We start from the raw sequence: 21,464 nt of genomic DNA, 5'->3' as shown, positions 1-21,464 counted from the left end.
GTCCCGTCCCATTCCATGCTGTACTGTACTGTGCTGTCCTGTCCCATTCCATGCTGCACTGTGCTGTGCTGTCCCGTCCCATTCCATGCTGTACTGTACTGTGCTGTCCTGTCCCATTCCATGCTGTACTGTACTGTGCTGTCCTGTCCCATTCCATGCTGCACTGTGCTGTGCTGTCCCGTCCCATTCCATGCTGTGCTGTACTGTACTGTGCTGTCCCGTCCCATTCCATGCTGTGCTGTACTGTACTGTGCTGTCCCGTCCCATTCCATGCTGTGCTGTACTGTACTGTGCTGTCCCATCCCATGTTGCGCTGTGCTGTGCTGTACTGTGCTGTCCTGTCCCATTCCATGCTGTGCTGTACTGTACTGTGCTGTCCCATCCCATTCCATGCTGTACTGTGCTGTCCCATCCCATTCCATGCTGTACTGCGCTGTACTGTGCTGTCCCATCCCATTCCATGCTGTGCTGTGCTGCGCTGTCCTGTCCCATTCCATGCTGTACTGCACTGCACTGCACTGCACTGCGCTGTGCTGTGCTGCTCTGTCCCGTCCCATTCCATACTGTGCTGTACTGTACTGTGCTGTCCCATCCCATTCCATGCTGTACTGCACTGCACTGCACTGCGCTGTGCTGTGCTGTGCTGTGCTGCGCTGTGCTGCTCTGTCCCGTCCCATTCCATACTGTGCTGTACTGTACTGTGCTGTCCTGTCCCATTCCATGCTGTATTGCACTGCACTGCACTGCACTGCACTGCACTGCGCTGTGCTGTGCTGTGCTGCGCTGTCCCGTCCCATTCCATACTGTGCTGTACTGTACTGTGCTGTCCCATCCCATTCCATGCTGCACTGCACTGCACTGCACTGTGCTGCGCTGCGCTGCTCTGTCCCGTCCCACTCCCTGCCGTGCCGTTCCGTGCCACCGTTGCCGTCGGGGCCAGTCCCGCGCCACGCACGTGCCCCCGCGCGCCCCGGCCCCGCGCCCATGTGTCCGGTCGCAGCTCGGCATGAATGAATCTCCCTCCTCCAATCAGCGGCCGCCCCGCCGGCCGGCTGCACGCGGGCTGCCCTCCCTCCCCTGCCCGCCGAGCTCCTCCGCCGGCCAATCCGGCAGCAGCGGCCTCCCGCCGCCGGCCAATGGCGGAGGGGAGCGCGGGAGCGGCGGGAGGCGCCCTATGGCGGAGCGGCGCGGGCCGGCGGCGGCGGGCGGGCGGGCCAATGGGGTTCGGGGGCGGGGCCGGAGCGCGGCGCCCCGGCGCGCGGCTCTAAAGCGCGGCGCGGCGCGGGGCAGCGCAGACGGGCATGGCCGCCACCGCGCAGTACCTGCCGCGCTCCGCAGCGCTCATGCACCCCGACGGGGACCGGCTGCACCAGGGCACCACGTACCGCGAGGTGCAGAAGATGATGCACCACGAGTACCTGCAGGGGCTGGCCCCCGCCGCCGGGCACGCCGTCGGGCTGGCGCATCACCAGTGGCTGCCCAGCGCCGGCACGGACTGGGGTAGCGGCGGAGGCGGCGGCGGCGGCGCCGCTCATCTCCCTCCCGCCGAACACGCCAAGGGCGGCCCGCCGGGGCCCCGCGAGGAGCTGTCCGCCGCCGCCTTCCACCACCGCCCGCACTTGGTGCACCAGCCGGCGGCGGGCGGCGCGGCGGGCGGCTGGGCGCAGGGCGGCGCGCATCACCTGCCGCCCATGTCGCCGCCGTCGGGGCAGCCGCTGCTCTACGCGCAGCCTTACGCGGGTCTCAACGGGATGCTGGGCCCGCCGGCGCCCGCGCTGCACCACGGGCTGCGCGACCCGCTGGGAGCCGAGGAGGCGGGAGCGCACGAACTGGCGGCCTCGCCGCCGCCTCCGCTGGGGCCGCCCGAGCCGCCGGACGAGGACGCGCCCAGCTCGGATGACCTGGAGCAGTTCGCCAAGCAGTTCAAGCAGCGGCGGATCAAGCTGGGCTTCACCCAGGCCGACGTGGGGCTGGCGCTGGGCACCCTCTACGGGAACGTCTTCTCGCAGACCACCATCTGCCGGTTCGAGGCGCTGCAGCTGAGCTTCAAGAACATGTGCAAGCTGAAGCCGCTGCTCAACAAGTGGCTGGAGGAGACGGACTCCAGCACGGGCAGCCCCACCAACCTGGACAAGATCGCGGCGCAGGGCCGGAAGCGCAAGAAGCGCACCTCCATCGAGGTGGGCGTCAAGGGCGCCCTGGAGAACCACTTCCTCAAGTGCCCCAAGCCCTCGGCGCATGAGATCACCTCCCTGGCGGACTCCCTGCAGCTGGAGAAGGAGGTGGTGCGGGTCTGGTTCTGCAACCGGCGGCAGAAGGAGAAGCGAATGACGCCGGCCGGGGCCCCGCATCCCCCCATGGAGGACGTTTACGCACAGGCGGACACGTCGCCGCTGCACCACGCGCTGCCCGGCGCCGTGCAGTGACTGCCCGGCCCCGCGGCACCGGCCCCGGCCCCCGGCGGAGCGGCCGCGGGCGTCGCGCGTTAATTTATTCCTCAGACTGGCCCGGCCGCTCCGCGCCCCGCTCCGCGCCCCGCTCCGCGCCCGGTCGCCGGTCGCGCCGGAGCCGCCGCGGCCGCAGCAGCAGTAGCCAAAGGTTTGCGATCTCTAATTTATTCCCTGCGCCCCCGAACCGGCCCGGGCTCGCCCGGAGGACGCTTCGGTACCGTTTACCCGGCCCGTTTCTATTTATTTTCTAACCGTGCGCGGAGCTCTCTCCCTCCCGTTGGTGGGTTCGGTCCGGTCCCATCCCCTTGGGTTTCGGTTTTCGTTTGTATCTTTATTGCAAAACCAATGTAGACTGCGAGGGTACGTTTCTATTTATGTTATAGTAAATATTTTATTACTTACATAAACCATTTACCCAGGAACCCGTCTCGTGTCGTCTTTGCGGGCGCCCAACCGGGGCCGGGCAGCTCTGCGGTGCCCCGTTGCTCCCCCCTTAGCCCGGCGGCGTTTCCCGTCCCCCCTCCCCGCTAACGGCGTCTCAACGGGACTTCTCCGTTGTCTTGTGTTCGGTCTTGCACGGGCACGGACGGCCAAAACCCAGCCTCGGAACTCGGGAGCAGCCCTGGAGCGCGGAGGTTGTGGTTTGACGGTGTTTTACCCATCTTTACCGTAACTTTTTGCGGTCTGCGGTGCGAGCAGGAAACGTTCGAAACGCAGCTTCCCTCCCGTTTGTCGCCCGGGTAAGGGATGTGCTTTGGTATAGCTGAGGAAACTCCTCATTTCTTTCCACTCAAACCCCTCTCCGCTTTTCCGATCCCCCCGCTTTTCCCTTCCGGGGTTTCCTGCCCTCATACCTTGTGCTTACACCAAGAAAAGGCTGCAGATTTACTCCTTGCGTGCTCTCTTGCTGCAAGAATCCCCTCGCAGCTCTGCTTTAAACCTCTTCCCTTTCAGCAGACGTCGCATGTGAGGACCGCGGTTGCCTTTGCAGCGTCCTTTGCTTGCCGCGGTGTTCTGTGTGTTGGGAGAACTTTTGGAACGTGTGCCTATGCAGAGCTCTTGCAGTGATGAAACGCTCAAAATCGCGTCGTAAAGCCCCAAATTCTTCCTTTTGATTTGTAGAGACCTTAATGCGTTTGAACATCTGGCACTCGGTAGTTTCCCTACTTGCCTCTTGGTACAGATGTTCTAAAAGAGCAGGTTGGAAAGGGATTTTGTGGTGGCAGCGCTGCCTGCACGGGAACTGGGGCAGAATTATTGTGGAATACATTTGGTCTTTAAAATGTACCTCTAAAACTGAGCCTTGGAAATTAACCCCTGGGAATCCTTCACTGCTGCGCTTTGCTTTGGGTGCATTTGGTGCCTTGGGGGGGTGTAATAATTGATTTAACTCTGCCATTGCAGTAGGTAACGTTACAAACTGTCACACTCTCAGTGTGGCTGTTCACACCAGCTGATACAAAATGCTTCAGTTCCCCGAGATTCTGGTAAACCGATCTTCGAGGGTTTAAAATAAAGTCACTTTGGGCAGTTATTCCTTTAAATGTGGTGTTTGATGCTCATAAGGAGGGAGAGAAATGGTTCGCATTTGGTACACGTAAAGCAGCAAATGCTGTGGTTTAGTGTAGTAATAACGTCCCTTGGGCATGCAGAGCACAATAAGAGATCTCACTTAAAGGATTCAGTGTGCATTGTGTGTTTTGTCAGCTTTTGTTCCAGACTTAGAGTCCTTTTCTTGTAAGGAGGCTGCGTTTTGTGGGAAGGCTCAGACTCGGAGCTGGTGTCGGGGTGCTGAATTGCAGAAGTTTGGCTGTATTTACTGGCTGTTTCCTCAGTTCTAAATAGCTGAATGGCTGAGGTGAAGGAGCCTGAGGATTCAGGGTTTGAGTTAATGTATTATGGAAGCATTTAGATTCATTCTCGACTCTGCAAACCTGCCCTGAGCTGGGTTTCTGTGTGTTTCACGCGCACGTCGTGTTTGGTGCTCGGCAATGCTGTAACTGCAGCTTGTGCTGAGGAATTTCTGTGTGGTAGCCAGGCTTCGAGGGACGAAGAAACCGAATCAGAAACGAACAAAAGAGGGTTTGTTTTGTGTTCTTTAAGGAAACAAACTCTCATTCGCATGAGCTTCTCTGTAGCTCTTCTGAACCAGCCCGGCTGGCAAACAGGATTTGTATTGATACTTGGAAGGGAAGGGTCAGTGTTCACATTGCGTTCTCATAATGGATGAGATGTGCAGTGAGTGCTGGGGAGGACGAGCAGCCTTGGGTTGTTGGGTTTGTCAGATTGGATAAGGCGCTGGCAGCCCCACTGCATTAGCTCCTTCGTGCTGTGGAGCAGCAGAAATAAAACACACTTTCTAGATGTTATTCCTGCAGTGCTCAGCCGTTCTGAAAACCAAATGCCCCAAAGGTTTGCCTCTCCGAGAGTAAGTTGTTCGTTTTCTTGGTCAAGGATTAAATAGCAATTACTGCAGGGAGATGCTTTTATTTCTTTTGGTGGTGGTTGTTCCTCACTGAGGTATGAGCTCATCCTACTACAGCAGGAGTGAAGCACACGCAGGTAGGACTGCGATGTCTGTGCAGTAAAGAAAAGCAGATGTGCACAGTTATTTAACAATGCACAAAGTAAATAGTAGGGTATGCAAGGTAGGAAGTGTAGCTAAGAGTTAGGTGAGATATTAGAGGGGTTTTAGGTCTGTGCTGCTGTGAAATCCTTGTAACCCAAGGGCAGAGGGGCTGGGGGAGCTCTTTGCTCTTGGGCACTGCTTGGCCCCAGCAGATGCTCTTCAGAGCAGCATTGCTGATGTGCAGCATCACTTTTGCACTTGCACTTGAGCTGGTGGCGACCCAGTTGCCTTGCCCATGCCGGGCACTGTGCACGGTCCAGAGATGCTGGTGCAGTGTGGTGTCAAACCTTGTGCGGGTGAGGAGAGCTGAGGTGGTGGCCGAGGGGTCCCTGCCCAGCTGGAGCAGCTGGCACTGAGCAAACCCAGCCCTGACGTGAGCTCAGTGCTCCCCACACTGGGGCACAGGCTGTGCGGTGCCTCCTTCCCGGGGCCGAGCAGCCTGCCTGGGCCCAGGATGCAGCTGGTTTAGGCACTGGTGAGCAGTGCTTTAGGAAACCGCTGCTCTCTGCAGTACCCGGACGACCTTCAGCAGGGGCTCGCTCCCCTTTCTTTCCCCTTTTCCGTTTCAAAAGCAGGACGGTCGCTGCTCAGCTTTCCGGTGCTCTTGGGAAAAGGTTGTGGCGTTCCAGTGCCCACCTTCCCTTCCCCATTTCTTGTCTCCGGCCATCGTCGCTGCCACTTGCCAGAGCAGGGAGCGCTCGCGCCGTGACGAGCGCAGAAGTGGCCGCGGCGGCTCGCCTGGCTGGGCACAGTCACCCCTAATTATTGATGCTTTCTTCATCTTGCACTTCCAACAGAATCCAGGCTCTTCTGCTCGCTGCCAGCCCCCCCCCCCGGAGCCTGACCCCAGCACAGGGCCGCAGTGCAAACTGCCCCCTCGCAGCCGAAGCAGCAGCGGGACCGCTCAATCTGGAGCATCGGTGTTAACACCTCGGAATCTCCTTCCTAACTCTGCCCATCCCTGCTTGCTCTCCCACCCACAAGGAGAGCTCCCGGCAACTCCTGGTTGAGTATCTCAGTTCTGTGCTGATGTTCTTTGCGTATGCTGTGACTGTGTACTAATGCTGCTGTTGGTTGGATGGAGCGGGATCAGCGCCGGGAAAACTCAGCCTTGTTCTTTCACAGGGGTTGGAAACAGGCTTGGGTCGTGCCCCCAGCTGTTCACAGCTGTGGAATTGCTTCTCCTTCGCTGCCTGCTGTTATTTCTTATGATGGGGTTGTGGAAAATCAGCACATCCTGGCCAGCAGACTCCAAGCTGGTGCCTGTGGCTTGTCTCGTGTTCAGGACAGGAGTGTGGTGGCTCCTGCCAGCGGGATGCATCCGGCCAGAGCAGCTCCAGGCAGGGGCAGGAGCACACTGAGGGCTTGCTTGGTTTTGGTTTAAAATGCTGCATGTCCATAGACAAGGGTCTGGTCTCACTGAGGTTAACACTGCTGCTTAGAGAGAGGCTGGCCAGGGCCCAGCAGACCCTCCTGCCATGGGCAGCGGCGAAGAGCAGGATTTCTCCATGCTTAACATCAGTGAATAGGAGGTGGGCTCTGCTCAGCATCATCCCTCTGCTTCACGTGTACGTGTGTCCATAGGAAAGGCACAGAAAAGAGCTCATTGAGCCTTTCATGGGAGCTCCTGCTGCACTTAGCCAAGCTGATTTATGGGCGTTCAGCATCTCTCCCACTTGGTGCTTGGTGCTGAGGGTAACTGTGTGTGTGTGTGTGTGTGTGTGCACGGCTCTCACCCTTGAGCCGGGGTTTTCCTTCCTCATCCATGTAAACTCTACCCATGGAAGTTGCCTCTGGTTTCAGTTGGAACCAGTGAGACCTGGCTTCTCCATGTAACCCACCGTGCTGGGCATGGGAATGACAAGGCAGTGTTAAAGCACATGGTGTGTGTGTGTGTATATATATATATATATATATATATATATATGCAGCAGGTATAATGTGTATGTTGGATCAGAGCTCAGGAATATTTCATGTTCCTTAATAGCACATTACTTTTGGTGTTGGTCAGAATGAGTGTTCTTTCCCGTAAGTGGTTGAGTTACATGGGTGCTCTGGCTCATCCCCTGCTGAGAGCGTTTGTTGCAGAGGGGAGTGGTGTCCGTGCTAAGCTGAAGATGTGTTTTTAGTGATTTTCCTCTTTTCCACCTCTCTTTCGGAGCATTCTGCCCGATAAAGGCATCTGTGCAACTCCTCCAGCAGCAAGGTCCTGTTTCCTCATGGACACATGGACTTCTTGCAGCTCCTCAGGGGCAATCCTGATCGACTGCTTTGCCAGATTATGGACAGCAGTCCCCACAGCCAGAGAACAGTATTCCCTGAGGTTTCCAAGCTGGATTTTCTGCTAATGTATGTAAGAAAGGGGGATGAGGAGTGAAGCCGCTCAGCTCCCTGTCCTGGGAGCTGTGCCCGTAGCAGCTGAGGGCCTTGAAAGGCACCTCACTATGGGATTGATAGGAAAAATATCATCTTAGGAAGCTCTTCCCTGGGAGGGTGCTGAGGCGCTGGCACAGGGTGCCCAGAGAAGCTGTGGCTGCCCCATCCCTGGCAGTGCTCAAGGCCAGGTTGGACACAGGGGCTTGGAGCAAGCTGCTCCAGTGGAAGGGGTCCCTGTCGGTGGCAGGGTTGGGACAGGATGAGCTTTAAGGTCCCTTCCAAGCAGACCCAGTCCATGATAGAAGGTGTGGGAAAGCCAATGGGCATTTTCTCTTTTCACTGTAGGGATTTTCCTTCTTTTCCCTGTGGAATTTTGTCCTGCAGTTTTTGATTGCCCGCAGCTCAGTGTATCAGTGCCTCTCACTCACCCTAGAGCTGTGCAGCTTGGAGATGATGCTGGATCTTAACTCTGTAGCCAGCCGAGCTCTGGGAAGTGGATTTGATGTCCGTGTCTGCATCTTTTGCAGTCATTGAATCACAGAATGGTTTGGGTTGGAAAGGACCTTAAGATCATCCAGTTCCAACCTCCTGCCATGGGCAGGGCCACCTCACACTAAACCGTGCCACCCAAGGCTCTGTCCAACCTGGCCTTCATTGGTTTGAAGGAATCAGGCCATGTACTTTATAAAATGGACGATTAGCTTTAAATTGGGACAGGTTTTGTCGGTCAAGTGATGAATAATGTGTTTCTATATGATTTTATAATGTGTTCTCTTCAAATAAACCAGTTTGGGCAGTGGGAGCTGCGCTACAGGAGGGGGCTTGTCAGATTTGCTGCTTTCCTCTAAACCAGTATTGGAGCCCCTGGATTTTACTCCCAGATCTGTTGATTTCCTCGAGGATGATGAGGAACGTTCTGGGGTGGTTTTGTCTTCTCCCAGTGTCTTTGCCTCTCCAGAAGCGATGCAGTAAATCTTTCCTAAAGTTGCAAGGCTGAATTCCCATGGACCTCGGCCAAAGGAGCTGTAGCAGTGGGAGATGCTCCCTGGCTGGTGGGTGCGAATGGAGGGGGTTTGGTCCCACGTTGCTCCAGTGGAATGAGCATCTCCATGTGCTGGGTCCTGGCTGGGGGGGGATAGGAGCAGCCTCAGAGGCTGGCTCAGCCTCGCTGGTGTTGGGGTCGGTGGCATGAAGACGGAGGGTATTGAATGGCTACCTGGAGTGTTTGATATTCTGCTTAGTGGAACACTTGTCCTGTCTTTAATTACTATTTCTAAAAGCACCATGGGATGGGAAGCAAAAGGCAGAAATAAATAGCAAAGGGTGATCAATTGGGCATGAAACCCTTGTTATTGATCACCTTTAACCTCTGCTTAAACTAATGACAGAGCTACCATTTAACTGTCCCCAGGCACAAAGCGCATCAATTGTCCAAGTGCCACATAAATCACAGCGGGCTGCGGTGCATTGCCGAAGGGCCGGGAGCCAGCCTGCCCTGTGGGGAGGGTGAAGGTCCTCAATGGAGCTCCAGGGGGGCACTGGCCTGTGCTGGGACACTGGAGCATCCCCAGCTGGTTTTCCCAGGTAAGCTGCTGCTCCGTGAGCCGATCTTCCACGCAAAAAAGGCTCCCAAGTCCCAGCAGTGAACGCGGTGCAGGGCTGCAGGAGTGACAGCATTTCCCTGCCTGCCTGTCCCCAAAGAGCTAAGGAAAGGTTGATGTCACTACAGGTGCCCTCCATGCCTGCTCCCCACCTCCAGGTACAGCCCCTGCGGGATGGTTCTTGAGGCACGGTGAGTTTGCAAGAGGAAGGACTGGTGGGACTGAGGTGAAACAATGATCCCATAGCTGAGTATTGGAAGCGGCAGAGTTGGAGGAGGGAGTGACATTGCCGGGCACAGAAAGGATCCCCTTTTCCTGTGTGCCTTCCATCAGCTTCCTGGACCATCAGCTGTGCTGGAATTGCCCTTTCTCTCGGGTATAGGAAGTGTGGAGGGAGAACTAAAGCTGCGCGATCGGCAACGGGGGGGAGCTCAGCGCAGCCCTCCCGGAGACCAGCAGTAATGTTCATTACCATTCAGCGTGCAGATAATCCCTTGCAACCCCAGCCTGGAGATGTGCCAGGGCTCGGCACAGAGCGATGCTGTCTGTACCGCTTGCAGCACGGGGAGCGTTTCCGAGGCCGCCTCTGGCGTATGGCAGCTTGGAGCTGTCAGCAGGACGTCCTGCTGTGGTTGGGATGCAGGGAATGTGGCTGTGTCGTTAAAGCAGGGGGTCTGCTCTGCACGTTTGGTGCTCCAGACAATCCGGAGGTGATCTTTTCCTTGGTGGTCCCGACTCTTTAGTTTTGGGGGGCTCTGTCGGCACGTTCCAATCAGCTGCTGGTTTGCAGAGCTGTTTGGTGGCCGCTCACACTGAGCCCTGGGGAGGGAAGATGAGCAGCGTGTCTGCGTGTTATCCCTCTTGGGAAGCTCTCGGGGTTCCTGCTGTATCCACGGGGAGGAGGAAAAGGTCCCCTCTTGTCTGTTGTTGACTGCCTGCGCCTGGCGCTGCTGTGCACATCCCCGGAGGTCTCCCTTCCAAGCCCCTGGATTGATGCCTCCTGTGCCTTTGTGCTGCCATTTGGAAGGTTTCTCCTGAAACCTTAAAAATTATTTGGGTGTCCTCATCCATCAGCTATCGGAAACATTATCGATAACACAATCATTCCTCCCTCCGTCCCTCTGTTTCCCTTTCTCTCTGCTGCAGATGCTGTAATTTGTCACTGCTGCCCCCTTGGAATGCTGAGAGATTGGAATCTGCTCAGGTGCAGCTCGGGAGCATTGCAAAGGCAGCACAGGGAAGCATCCTGCATCTCTTGGACCACCGCATACAGAAGGTTTGTCCACAGCAGAGGGACAGTGATACAACCCTGGCGAGATGGAGCAGCCCCACGAGTACTCAAGCCCTACCCTGGCCAGGCTGGGGGCTCAGGTTGGTCAACTGAAGTGCTGCTGCTGGTCAATGGAGGAATAAGCCATAGGTGTCATTAGCTTTAAGCTGGTAGTTAGCTTTCACTCTCAGGCACTTCCAAGGCCTGGGAATCTCGGAGCAGAGGGACAGCGAGTGCTGTCCTATAGAGTCCCCCACTAAGCCTGGCTCCTTGTGCAGTGCTTGGGAAGGATTTGCCCGTGATGGGGGCTATGGTGGACACCAGTGGCTGTGATCCCCGGTGCAGGGAGCTGGTCTCCATGCACAATAACATCTCCTTCCATGTGAGCGCAGAGGGGCAGAGCTGCCAGCAGCTGCACGGGGAGCTGGGCATGGACTCACATAGATGGAATGATTTCTCCTGCCATTCATTCAGGCTTTCTGTCCGCCGGCTTCCCTGCTCCTCTGTGGAATCCGGGCTCCACACAGGGAGCATTGAGCTGGCCGCGGGCTCTTTGCTGCGCGCTGCTTCGCACAGATGTCCCCGAGCAATGCCATGAATTGTTGCTCTATAGTCACTGAGCTGTTTGGGAAAACACTTCAGATAACTGTCCTACGCACTGGGGTGACTGAATTGATGGCATTTGAATGGTCAAAAAGATAGTGTGGATTGCAAACAATGCTGTCCCTGTAACGGGCGGCAGGAGAATTCCAGCTGGTATTTTCATTGTCAATGAGCGAGCCCAGGGGCTGTGCAGCCCTGGTACCTTGGAAGGGGCTGGAGAAAGGCACAAACCAGCCTGCCGCTTCCCCCCCTGCACTTTGCAGATGCCAGGGAAGGAATGCTCGTAGAGCTCCACAAGTGAGACACTGGGAAAGGGGAGGACCGTGGTGGTGCAGTGCCATGAGCCTTGATGTGCGCTGAGCGCAGGAGTTCCTCCTCCTTTGGGTACCAAGGTAGCACCTCTGAGGATGCCCATGAAGGTGGGAGCAAACTCTGTCCCTGGCCTTGGACACTGCCAGGGATGGGGCAGCCACAGCTTCTCGGGGCACCCTGTGCCAGCGCTGTTGTGCTGCTGGGGATGCAGCCCGGGACGCGGGTGGCTGCCCCAGTGTGACAGGAGGAGGGCTGAGCACACCTGAGCTCCGAGGAGGGTGCTTGGCAGGCAGGAGAGCTTTGTTGCATGTGGGCCTGGCAGGGCACAGCAATCCCAGCCATACATCATCGGGAGGAACACGCGCTTGGGTAACACATTAGAATAATACATTATTAGAGCACTGTTGCTATGGTGATGTATTAGGGCAATATATCATTAGGTACCTTCCATTGATGATGTATGACTCCGAACGTGGCTCCTGCCAGCACCAGCACAAGGGCCACAGGGGAAGTCCTGTCTTCTTGCAGAAACTCTACCCTTTCCCTAAGGAAAATAATCCACGTGTAATGGCCTCACTAAGGGAATACGGGGCAGGGGCTGGCGTGGGGCGCTTCTTCTGCTCTCCCAAGGCTCTTTATGGTGAGGCTGTTGGGATGCTGCACTGATGCTCTCCCTCTTGGCCCTGGGGGGTCCTGGCATGAACCTGAAGAGTTGAGCCCAGGAGAGGCTCCATCCAGCCGGGTGCTCAGGGACCCCCGTGGTCTCTGCAGGGTTGCAGACCTTTTTCAGCTCAGCAGGCCGAACAGATTGCTTTGGCGACAGAGGCTCCAGAGAGCAGAGTGGGAAAGCAGGCAGCTCTCACTGCGAAGCACGCGGCGTGCAGGAGCTGTAATCTGGTGTTAATTAGTGGGGACGAAAGTAGCAGGGTTAATGAAGTTTGCATGGATGTCAGCGCTGAGTGCCTGAAGACACGCAACCGGAGCAGAAAGACAAGAGCCAGGTGAGCCAAGGCTGCCCTCAGCTGTGATGTCCCCCTCTCCAGCACTGATTGAGAGCTCGCACATACCAGCTCCTGGGCTCCGTTCCCAGCAGTGTGGGCCAGTGGTTAGACCACTAAAGAGCCAAGGCTGCCCCCACAAAGCCCTGCAGATGCACACTTCCTTCCCTTGAAATCCCTGTGGGCGCAGAGGCTGCCCACTGAGGGCAGAGGGGGCAAGAATAAGAGGCTTTTGTGCAGCCTTGAAGCGTGGTAGATAATACTGCCCTGGAACTGCCCTGCTGCTGGGTCCTGCTCGTAATAATGATGCGTGAGACACTTTAGGAGAGCAAGGCTGCGGCTGCCCTTGATGCCAATGCTTTTAAGGGTTCAGTATGCTGCCCTGCTCCCAGGCACCATCTGCAATGCTCTAAGCCAAGGCTGCTTTTAGCTTCTCAATCAATTGCATTCAATTAAGTGATAACATGAGGCTGTGGGTAGAGAAGTGATTGCTTATCCCTTAATCAGCAGATTCTCCCCAGGTGGGGCAGGGTGTTTTGCCACCCGGTGTCTGTGTGGATTTAGGGCAATGTCCTCGGGATGGGAGTTTGGGTGAGAGTTCTTGGTTCGGTCCCTTTTGGCTGGTCCTCCCTGTCCTCACTGGTGAGATCAGGGAGCATCCTGCTACACAGGCTTGGCTCTCTTTGCCCTCTGTGCACACTAATGTTGTGCCCTGAGGGTGAGCAATGTGCCATTGGGGTTGCTGCCCCACACTCCTGGGAGAGAGGAGCAGCAGCACAGAGAGGAGGCTGGGGATGCTCAGCACCGCGGGCGCAGCCAGGAGCAGCCGCCTCGGGAAGCAGAGATGTGTTTAGTTAAAGTACCCTCTTTTATTCCCCTGCTTTCAATGCCTTGTTTCCACTGGGAAATGCTGCCAGCATCCACCCTGGCATGCCTGGGAGCTGTTAGGGAGGCTCTGGGCATCTTGGTGAAGCAGAGCTGGCTCTGCCCCTCTCCCCACTCCTGGCCATGGGATGCGCGGAGCACCTCGGCTCTCTGAGGGCAGACCTGGCTGTGAGGGATTTCAGCTGTCAATAACCATCAGTGTCAAAAAGGACAGGAAAAGGTTATTTACCAGCAAACAGGCCAAGAAGCAGGACTGCAGCAGGGTGATGTGTGCTGCGGCCACGCTGCCAGCGCTGCATCCTGCAGGGACTCGGGGGGGGTCACAGCCACCACTCCAGCACTGCCCACATCCCCACACCATGGCTCAGCCCTGCAGCCCCGTGCTGTGCTCAGGGCCAGGCTGGTGCCAGCAGCAGCCTGAGATAGCTCCCGTTTGCTCTGGTGTAACCAGGGCTCTGCAGCAGTGACAGCATCCTCGGAGCAAGTCAGCCTTGGATGGGGCTGAGGTTCCCAAGTGGGCTCTGCGTGGGGGAGATGTGGTCTCTTTGCAGGGACCGGGGGCTCTTTGGCTGCCAGGGAGCTGCAGAAAACTGTTTGTGGGTGCGTGTGAGTGTGTGTAACGTGGTGGGGGTGAAGAGAACGTCGGGCAGAACAGGAATTGAAGAGGTTGTTGCTTTTCGAGGTAATACCAAAAAGAGGAGAATAGCTCCTGGTCAGCCTGGAGAAGAGAAGGCTCCTGAAGGGGAGACCTTAGAGCAGCTCCAGTGCCTGGAGGGGCTGCAGGAAAGCTGGAGAGGGGCTTGGGACAAGGGATGGAGGGACAGGCCAAGGGGAATGGCTTGAACCTGCCCGAGGGGAGACTGAGATGAGCTCTTAGAAAGCTCTTCCCTGCTCCAGTGGAAGGGGTCCCTGCCCGTGGCAGGGGTTGGAACTGGATGAGCTTTAAGTCCCTTCCAACCCAAACCATTCTAGGACCCTATGAATGCTGAGTTGCTGTTGAATTGTTGATCCTTTTCTGGTTGCTGCCTACTAAAACCCTTCATGTCCTGGTGTTCATCCTCTGCCTGTGCTGCGCATGGGGCTGGCTGCAGCCCTGCTGATTACAGCTGTGTAAAGTCCCACCAGAGGTGGGGAAGGATCCCCAGGAAGCCCAGTGCTGGCTCGGGAGCAGCACAGGGGACAGGCTCAGGACCTCTGGTAACACTCCTGTTGCTGTTCCCGTAGGAGCATATAATGCACGGAGGCCTCGGGGATGCCATCAGCACATCCCTGGCATGCTGGGAGGTTCTGCATCCTTCAAACCTGTCCTGATGCTGCAGTTCAAGGTGCTCCGGTGCTGTACCCTCCCTTCCCCGCCCCCCCATCACCTCTGATTAGAGCCCTCGGAACAAACCTGCTGATGCCTTTCCCAAGCTCTCGCCCCCACACTTTTGCCATATAAATCACTATAATTAAAGTGTTTGGAAAATGCTTTGGGAGCCCAGACAAGCAGCCCCACACCCAGCTCGGCAAGCCCGACTTCCTGCTGCGCCCAGCCTGCTGCCCTGGGCGCCGCATCCCTTCCCTCCCAAAGCAGCCGGCAGGACCGGAGCGAGGACCGTTCCCAGGCTCTGCTCGCCCGGGGCTGTGCCTTCAACCCCGCTCCTGGCTGAGGCTCTGCACTGAGCAGCTCCCCCAGCGCAGGGGAGCTCAAGAGATGGGGCACAACCCCCGGCACTGCGAGCGGAGCTCGGGGATGCCCATGAGGGTGCTGAAATCACTGCTGTTCGCATCTCTCTCCTGTCAGGTCCGAGAACTGAGCTGCTGGGCCCTGCCTGCGGAGGAACTTGGGGCCAAAACCGCATGGAGAGGGCATGGAGGGCACAGCACATCCCATCCTGCCCTGCCCCTTCTGCTCATTACAGGGGAGCGAGCCCCAGCAGCCCGTCTGTGGTCCCTTTCTCACTGATGTGGAGGAGCCCCGGGGGGTGTGGGCATGGCTGGTGCAGGCACCGGGGACTGGCAGAGCCTGCCTGAGCACCGTGGCATGGTCACAGCTTGCCCCCCTTCAGCGCAGCTCCGTGGGGCAGCAGCAGGTCCCATCGTGCTCTGAACCAAGAGCCCAAAAGGTTTTGTCCCCATCTGTTTGACTGGGAGTCCTGCGGGAGCTGGGGAGAGGCACTGCCGGGGGGATAAAAGCCATTTTTTTCAGGCTATGGGCAGCAACATCCATGAAGCATTAATTTTTAACAGGGAGCCCCTGGAGTGAAGATCAAAGTGATTACGTGAGGAGGCAAAGGGAAGGAGCAGCAGGCGCGGGGATGGGAGCTGCCTGCATGGGAGCGGGTGTGCGGCGGCTTTCCAGGAGCTCCTGAAGCAGGAATGGGCTCTGTGCAGGACATGATGCCCTGTACAGGGCAGCTCCTGGCGGGGGGATACTGGTGTCCACCTGCAGGGAGGGGGGTTCTGGATGCAATCGCACCTTCATCAGCATTGGTGCCGAGGTGGGCACCAGCAAGTGTTCCCAGGCCCTTTGTCCCCATTCCCAAGCCCCACGGATCCCTGCCTGCTCGTCCTCCTCCCTCCCGCTGTGCTGGGCTGACACCAGCCGTGCCCTGTGCCAGGAATCATTGAGTCACCCGGACTTTCCTGTTCTGCTCCCAAAAGCCCCGCTGCAGCCCTGGTGCCACCCTCCAGCACCTTCCCCAACCGCTGCTGCTGGGGTTGAGGGTGGGGAGGAGAGCACCCAGCCTGCTCCCCTGGGTTCAGCTCCAGAGAGGGCAACCAGCTCCCTGAGTGCTGGCTGCCAATAGCTGGTGGGGATGCTGCTGGGAGCAGCTAAGCCAGGAGATGCTGTCTGAACAGCAGTGATGCTGTCTGGTCCCTGCCTGCCCCATCCCCTGCCCACCAGCACTAGGATCACTGTGCATGGGCTCTCCTGCATCCCCTTCACCTTGATGCTCCCCCCTCAGCTTCCCCAGTCACCCAAGACCCGCACATAAGGGTCTGTGGGCTCTCCTTGGGCAGTTGCATCAGGGGTATTTCACAGGCTGATGAGTCCATGATGGTCTGCCTCTTGCTGCCACGTCCCTTTGGCAGCAGGAAGGGCTCAGCAGCCCTGCTCTCCGTGCAGGCAAGAGCTCGCCTCCTGCTTGGTACTTTTCACCTTTAAATAAAAGCAACCCAAGTCTCCTCTCAACTCTTCTCTGGGCCTTGGATTGCCAAGAAGTGATTGACGCATTTAATAGAGGCAGTGGGTGCAGAGGAATTTGGCAGGAGTCCATCCTCATGGTGCACAAAGGACACTGCCATTCCTGCGCAGGTTTTCTGCGCTCCTGCTCCCTTGGAACAGGCTGTCCTGGGCAGGGAGATTTCACACTCACTGGAGCACCCTGTGAGCTCCCTGGGGAAGGGGCAGGGTCTGAGCCATGGGGCTGGAGGGGGGTATCCATGGGTGTTTGGGGCAGACAGGGGTTTGCAGTGCACAGCACTGAGGATTTTGAGCTCTGAGCTGTGAGGAATCCTGTGCCCGCACCGAGCATGAACGGGTACGGTGGATGCTTGCATGTTTCTGCAGACACACGCTCATGCGTGAGCCTGCACGTGAGAGGGTTTTTTCCTTACCTTTTCCTTACCATGCATAGACAAGTTTGGGAGCAGCCTGCACAGATTGCATGCAGCACGCACACGGCTGCATGCGTGCTCCTAAACACACTTGCATGCACACGTGTGTGCTCATGTAGGTGCTCACCCCACATGGCCATACGTGGCTGGCACAGGCTGCATGACACTGGCATGGCATGGAAATGTCAGGCTGAGCTAAGCCATTGCTTAGCAGTAAATAGAAGGCATGACTTCACTCAGCCTCCCCGCAGCAAGGGAACACGTTGTCAGCCAGCCCCGAGGTTGAGGCCAGTACAGTCGGCAGGCTTTGGTTTCCCCAGCCTTCCTGGGTGGTAGCAGGGTGACCCTTGGCCAGTCCTTAAGCTCAGGAGCAGAGTTAGGAACAAAGCCCCCTGTCAGTGTCTGAGCACAGTGTCTGACCTCGGCTTAGCTTTATCCCGTTGAAAGGCCGGTGCAGATAAGCACTAATATCTCTCTACAGCACAGGAAGCTCCCTTGGGTGTTTTCAGAGGGGCACCCATCGCAGTTATCCCTAGAGAGTGACTTCCAGGAGCAGGCTACGTAATGGGTTTCTTGTGCATTCAGCGTGTGCATTGCTCATCCCCTGGAGCTTCCCATCTCCAGATACAAAGGGCAATTTGTGAGGCTTACACAGGCTTATTAAAACATCATTGTGAAAGGGCGCCCTAAATACCTGGACAGAAAGGAACAGATTTGTCCCATTAACCAGAGACACGCAAGTCTCGTTTCCTCTTCCTCGGGTCTTCTTCCCATAGGAGCACGACAGTCCCTTCCTACCACGGGTGGAAGAAAGCCTCAGCTCTCTGGGGGCTGTGCTGGTTGCTGCAGGCAGTGTGAGGGCTGGGAGGTGAGGCAGGGGAGCTGCTGGTGCTCAGATGCCTGGCACATTCTTTGAAATAAGGCCAAATGAGCAGCATTATCCTGAGAGCAGCGCAGCCTGAGCCTTGTTTGTGTGGCCACGGCAAGTGTGGGCTGGAATACAGCTCGGGCCATTATCATGTAATGAACGCAACAATCGCTCCGTAAAGGGGGGGAGAAAGGGCTAGGGCCAGATAGAGACTTAAGAATAAAGGCTTGTTTGGGAGAATTATTCACTGGGTCCCTGCTGTAGGTGGACGGCAGCAGATTAGAAGGAAACATTATCTCTCAGGGCAAGTTCAGAAGGACAAATGAAGCCAAACTGGCAGGGACCGAGGCTCTCAATACATCATTCTCTTTGCTCTACAACTCCGTGAGAACAAAGTGCTCAGTGTAAATGCTCACCAGGGCCCTTTTTTCCCCCTCCCGGAGGACCACAAAAGTTCAGCATGAGACGAAGGGCCACGTGTTGGCTATTAGTCCACTACAAAGAGCGTTTGAGTTTGGAAGTTAGAGTCTCATAAAAACATTATTGTCTGCATCCCGGGACATCGGTTTGTTAGGGCAACACGGGCTGAAAGTATGTGCCCCTCTGCGCAGCTGTGTGCATCACGGCTCTTGGCATTGCTGGCCCACCTAAGGGGCTACTTCAGGCCACCCTCCCCAGCCTGGCTTCACCCTGCCTCCGGCCCTGCAGGGAGGGATTCATGCCCTAAGGAGCAGTTGGGCTGATGGGCGTTGTTGCAGTTGGAGGTTGTACCTTACCCAAAGGCTGTTCATACTACGTGGAGTGAGGCACTGCGTACCCTGCAGCCTCCATCCTCTGCTCACCTCCATCTGTAGTTTATATGTTCAACCAGGTTTGAGGCGAGGAAGGAGCTCATAACCAAGTAAAATGCCAAGGACTGAGAGGTCCTGACGCTGGGGTCATGGTTTCGCTCTTGGGGACCCCCAAGCATCTTTCCCCTCAGCACTTCCCTTCTCTCACTGATGCCTTGGGCAGGGGTGAACCTGCTCCTCGGGGCTGCTGTGGCTCAGCCTCCTCCAGCCTGGAACAGCAGAACCCAGCTGGAGGTGCTGGAGCCAGCCTGGGCTCTGTGAGCGAAGCGCAGGGGATGGCAGCAGGCGGGCCATCAGAACACAGGATGTGACAGTCCCTCCTGGACTCGCAGTCTGGAATCAGCAGCGTTATGGACAGCATCTGCGAGTGCATCTATGACACTTCTGGGTTGTGAGCTGCTTGCTGCCTGCCTGGTTTAGAGTGGCTTTGACAAAAAGCATCCGCATGATTTTGATGCAGTTAAGCCCATGGCCAGGCTTTATGAGATGCTTGGCAATCTAGGGGACAGTTTTTAGAAGCGTTTTGGTTTGCATCTGGATTGCCTTCCAGCTTAACAGGATGAGCAGCTTTGGGCTCAGGACCGGGAGGGAGGTTTTAAGGACTGTCTCTTTTGGAGCAGGGAATGTGGGACTCAGCGGGGCCACTCCGGGTCTGTGCCTGCCCCAGGATGGTGCCGTGAGCTGCAGACAGGCAAGTGAATGTGGTTCAGAGCAATGTGCATTGCCCCCAGCCCTGTTTGTCCTCCCAGCCTGCCAAGGCAGCTTCCACGCCGCAGCCTCCTCCACCTGCGCTATGAGGAGCGTGTGCTTTTAAAAGGCTAAAAGAAAGGTGGAATATATTATCTATTCAAAAAATCAGTGCAAATATTAAAGAGCCTGCACGGGGAAGTGTCTCTGATGATGGCTTTTCAGGACTGTGGGAGAAAAACCCATCCAAAGGCTCTGTTGAGGGGTACGGCCAAAAGGGAAGCGAAGCTTTGAACTTGTTCAAAGCCACGGGTCTTTGTGGGCCTGCAATGGGAGGCAGCCGAAAGGTCACCAAAGCAGCTCCACAATTTAAATAAAAGAACGTGAATCCCAGAGAAAGCCTTTTGAAAATGAAGGCATCAAAGGTGCAGACAGATGTGGGACGTCTGGGTGACAGAGGGAGCTCGGCCTTGGGGAGTGTCTGCAGCGCAGGCAGAGGACCGGTACCCCGGGTGCTTCCAAGTGGTGCATCGGTGAGAGCAGGGATGGAGAGGAGCCTCCATCCCCATGTCCACAGGGCATGGAGCAGTCTGGACCTAGAAGACCCTCGTGCCCTGCCCCACCAGTGCATCCTGGCTGTCACGGGCCAGTATCACACCCAGGCTGAAAGAGGTGGCTCTGGAGAGGCTGGGAACTGGGGGAGACTGGTTTGGGTTGAAGGGACCTCAAAGCTCCTCCAGCTCCAACCCCTGCCCCGGACAGGGACCCCCTTCCATAGAGCAGCTTGCTCCAAGCCCCTGTGTCCAACCTGGCCCTGAACACTGCCAGGGATGGGGCAGCCACAGCTTCTCTGGGCACCCTGTGCCAGTGCCTCAGCACCCTCACAGGGAAGAGCTTCTGCCTAAGAGCTCATCTCAGTCTCCCCTCGGGCAGGTTAAAGCCATTCCCCATCATGTTTGGGGGACCCATCTCCTGCGCTCCCGAGCTGTATCAGGGCAGGGCCGCAGATCATTAAACATCCTTTGATTGATAAAAGGGAAGCAAAACAGTCGGCGGAGTTATGTAATGCAGCTCTGTTGAAACAGTGCAGGGAAGTTGCCTTGTGCCAATAAATCAGGCGGCGGCCGCGGCGCAGCAGATGTGAATCACACCTTGCTTCATATGCCCTGCGGTGTTTTCCCTTATTGTTCCACTTTTAAAGATTGATGGCACTCGGAGCTGAGCATTATCTACGCTTCCATTTCACACTCCTTATCACAAGGGTTTATTTGCCCCAGCATAATTAGCACGGATCAAGTTTTCCAAGCGGCTCGGCAGGCGCTGCTCTGCCCAGGGTGTCCCAGTGGTGCTGCTGGGCACACTTGACCCCCACAGCATCCTGACCCTGCTCCGAGAGGAAAACCAGGGCTGGGAGCACCAACCGGGGTGCAAGGAGCACCCCCGGACCCATGCTGCTGCCTCACTCCCTGCTCCAGGACACCCATCCCCATGGGAAGGGCAATGGGGCAGGGCACTTAAGGACATGGCTCTTGGGAAGGATGCAGCAGCCCCACTGGTGCTGGCTGCAGGGAACCAGGGTTCTGCTCCTACAACAGGCACGGCACAGCTCTGGGACCCACACCGGGACATCCCTTTGGGTCCTGGGGGTTGACAGCAGTTGGGTCTGCATTTGTTTGTAGTCTTTAAACACAGGGAGAGAGGGGGCACTGCTGTCATCTCCTCTGTCAAGCAGAGCTGCAGCTCAGAAACGAGGTTTTCCTGCCCTTTGCTGCCAGGAAGCCCCCAGTTCTGGCACAGCATCCCCGCAGAACACACCTGCAAAGGGCTGGGGGTCTCTCTGGCTGTAAACAGGAGGAGGAAAGGTTCTCACTGCAGTGGGTGGACCAGGGCAGGTGCTGGTACTTACCCAGGCTTCAGCAGCCCAATCAGCCAAGGCAGCAGAAGCTTTAAAGCCCCTGCTGTGGGTGCTGGAGTGCAGATAAATAGGCTTTTAGTTCAGGTTGCTCTTTGGTTTTGGGCGCTGGTGGCCAACAGAAGATATGGGCATGGAGTATTTGGTGCCTGGAGGGGTAAGGGAGGCAGGTTCCTTGTCCCAGGAGCCCAGCCTGGCTGTGCAATGGGAGGGCTGGAGGAGGTGGTGGTGGTGGTGGTGGCCAGGGAAGGGAAGGAAAACCTGCTGGCATCTTCCACCTGCCTTATCTGGGACTGCCAGTGTGTGGTTAGGGCTTGTGCAGGCTGCATGCGCTGCGTCCTGCGGGCTGTGGGGCAGGAGCTGGGGGGTGCTGCTGCTGCTGCCTGGATGCAGCAGTGGAGGTGCAGCAGGGCCGTGGG

General features: G+C 57.0%; 1 protein-coding gene across 1 annotated transcript; it reads left to right on the top strand.

Annotated features, from left to right (window-relative positions):
* Positions 1-1,273: 1,273 nt before the first annotated feature.
* Positions 1,274-2,872, top strand: POU3F1 (POU class 3 homeobox 1). The gene has a single exon (XM_061449725.1). The coding sequence runs from the start codon at positions 1,302-1,304 to the stop codon at positions 2,424-2,426; it is 1,125 nt and encodes a 374-aa protein (XP_061305709.1). The 5' UTR covers positions 1,274-1,301; the 3' UTR covers positions 2,427-2,872.
* Positions 2,873-21,464: the final 18,592 nt, after the last annotated feature.

The sequence above is a fragment of the Pezoporus flaviventris genome, unplaced genomic scaffold, assembly GCF_033815535.1.
Source record: "Pezoporus flaviventris isolate CSIRO_AGI_PZ_B2104156 unplaced genomic scaffold, CSIRO_AGI_Pfla_v1 ptg000008l, whole genome shotgun sequence".
NCBI lineage: Eukaryota > Metazoa > Chordata > Aves > Psittaciformes > Psittacidae > Pezoporus > Pezoporus flaviventris.
The sequence above is the reverse complement of the archived record's forward strand: the minus strand, read 5'-3'. Positions and strand labels throughout refer to the sequence as shown.

Excerpts from the sequence above, each read along its gene's own strand:
- POU3F1 (XM_061449725.1), top strand. The coding sequence starts at position 1,302 with ATGGCCGCCACCGCGCAGTACCTGCCGCGCTCCGCAGCGCTCATGCAC.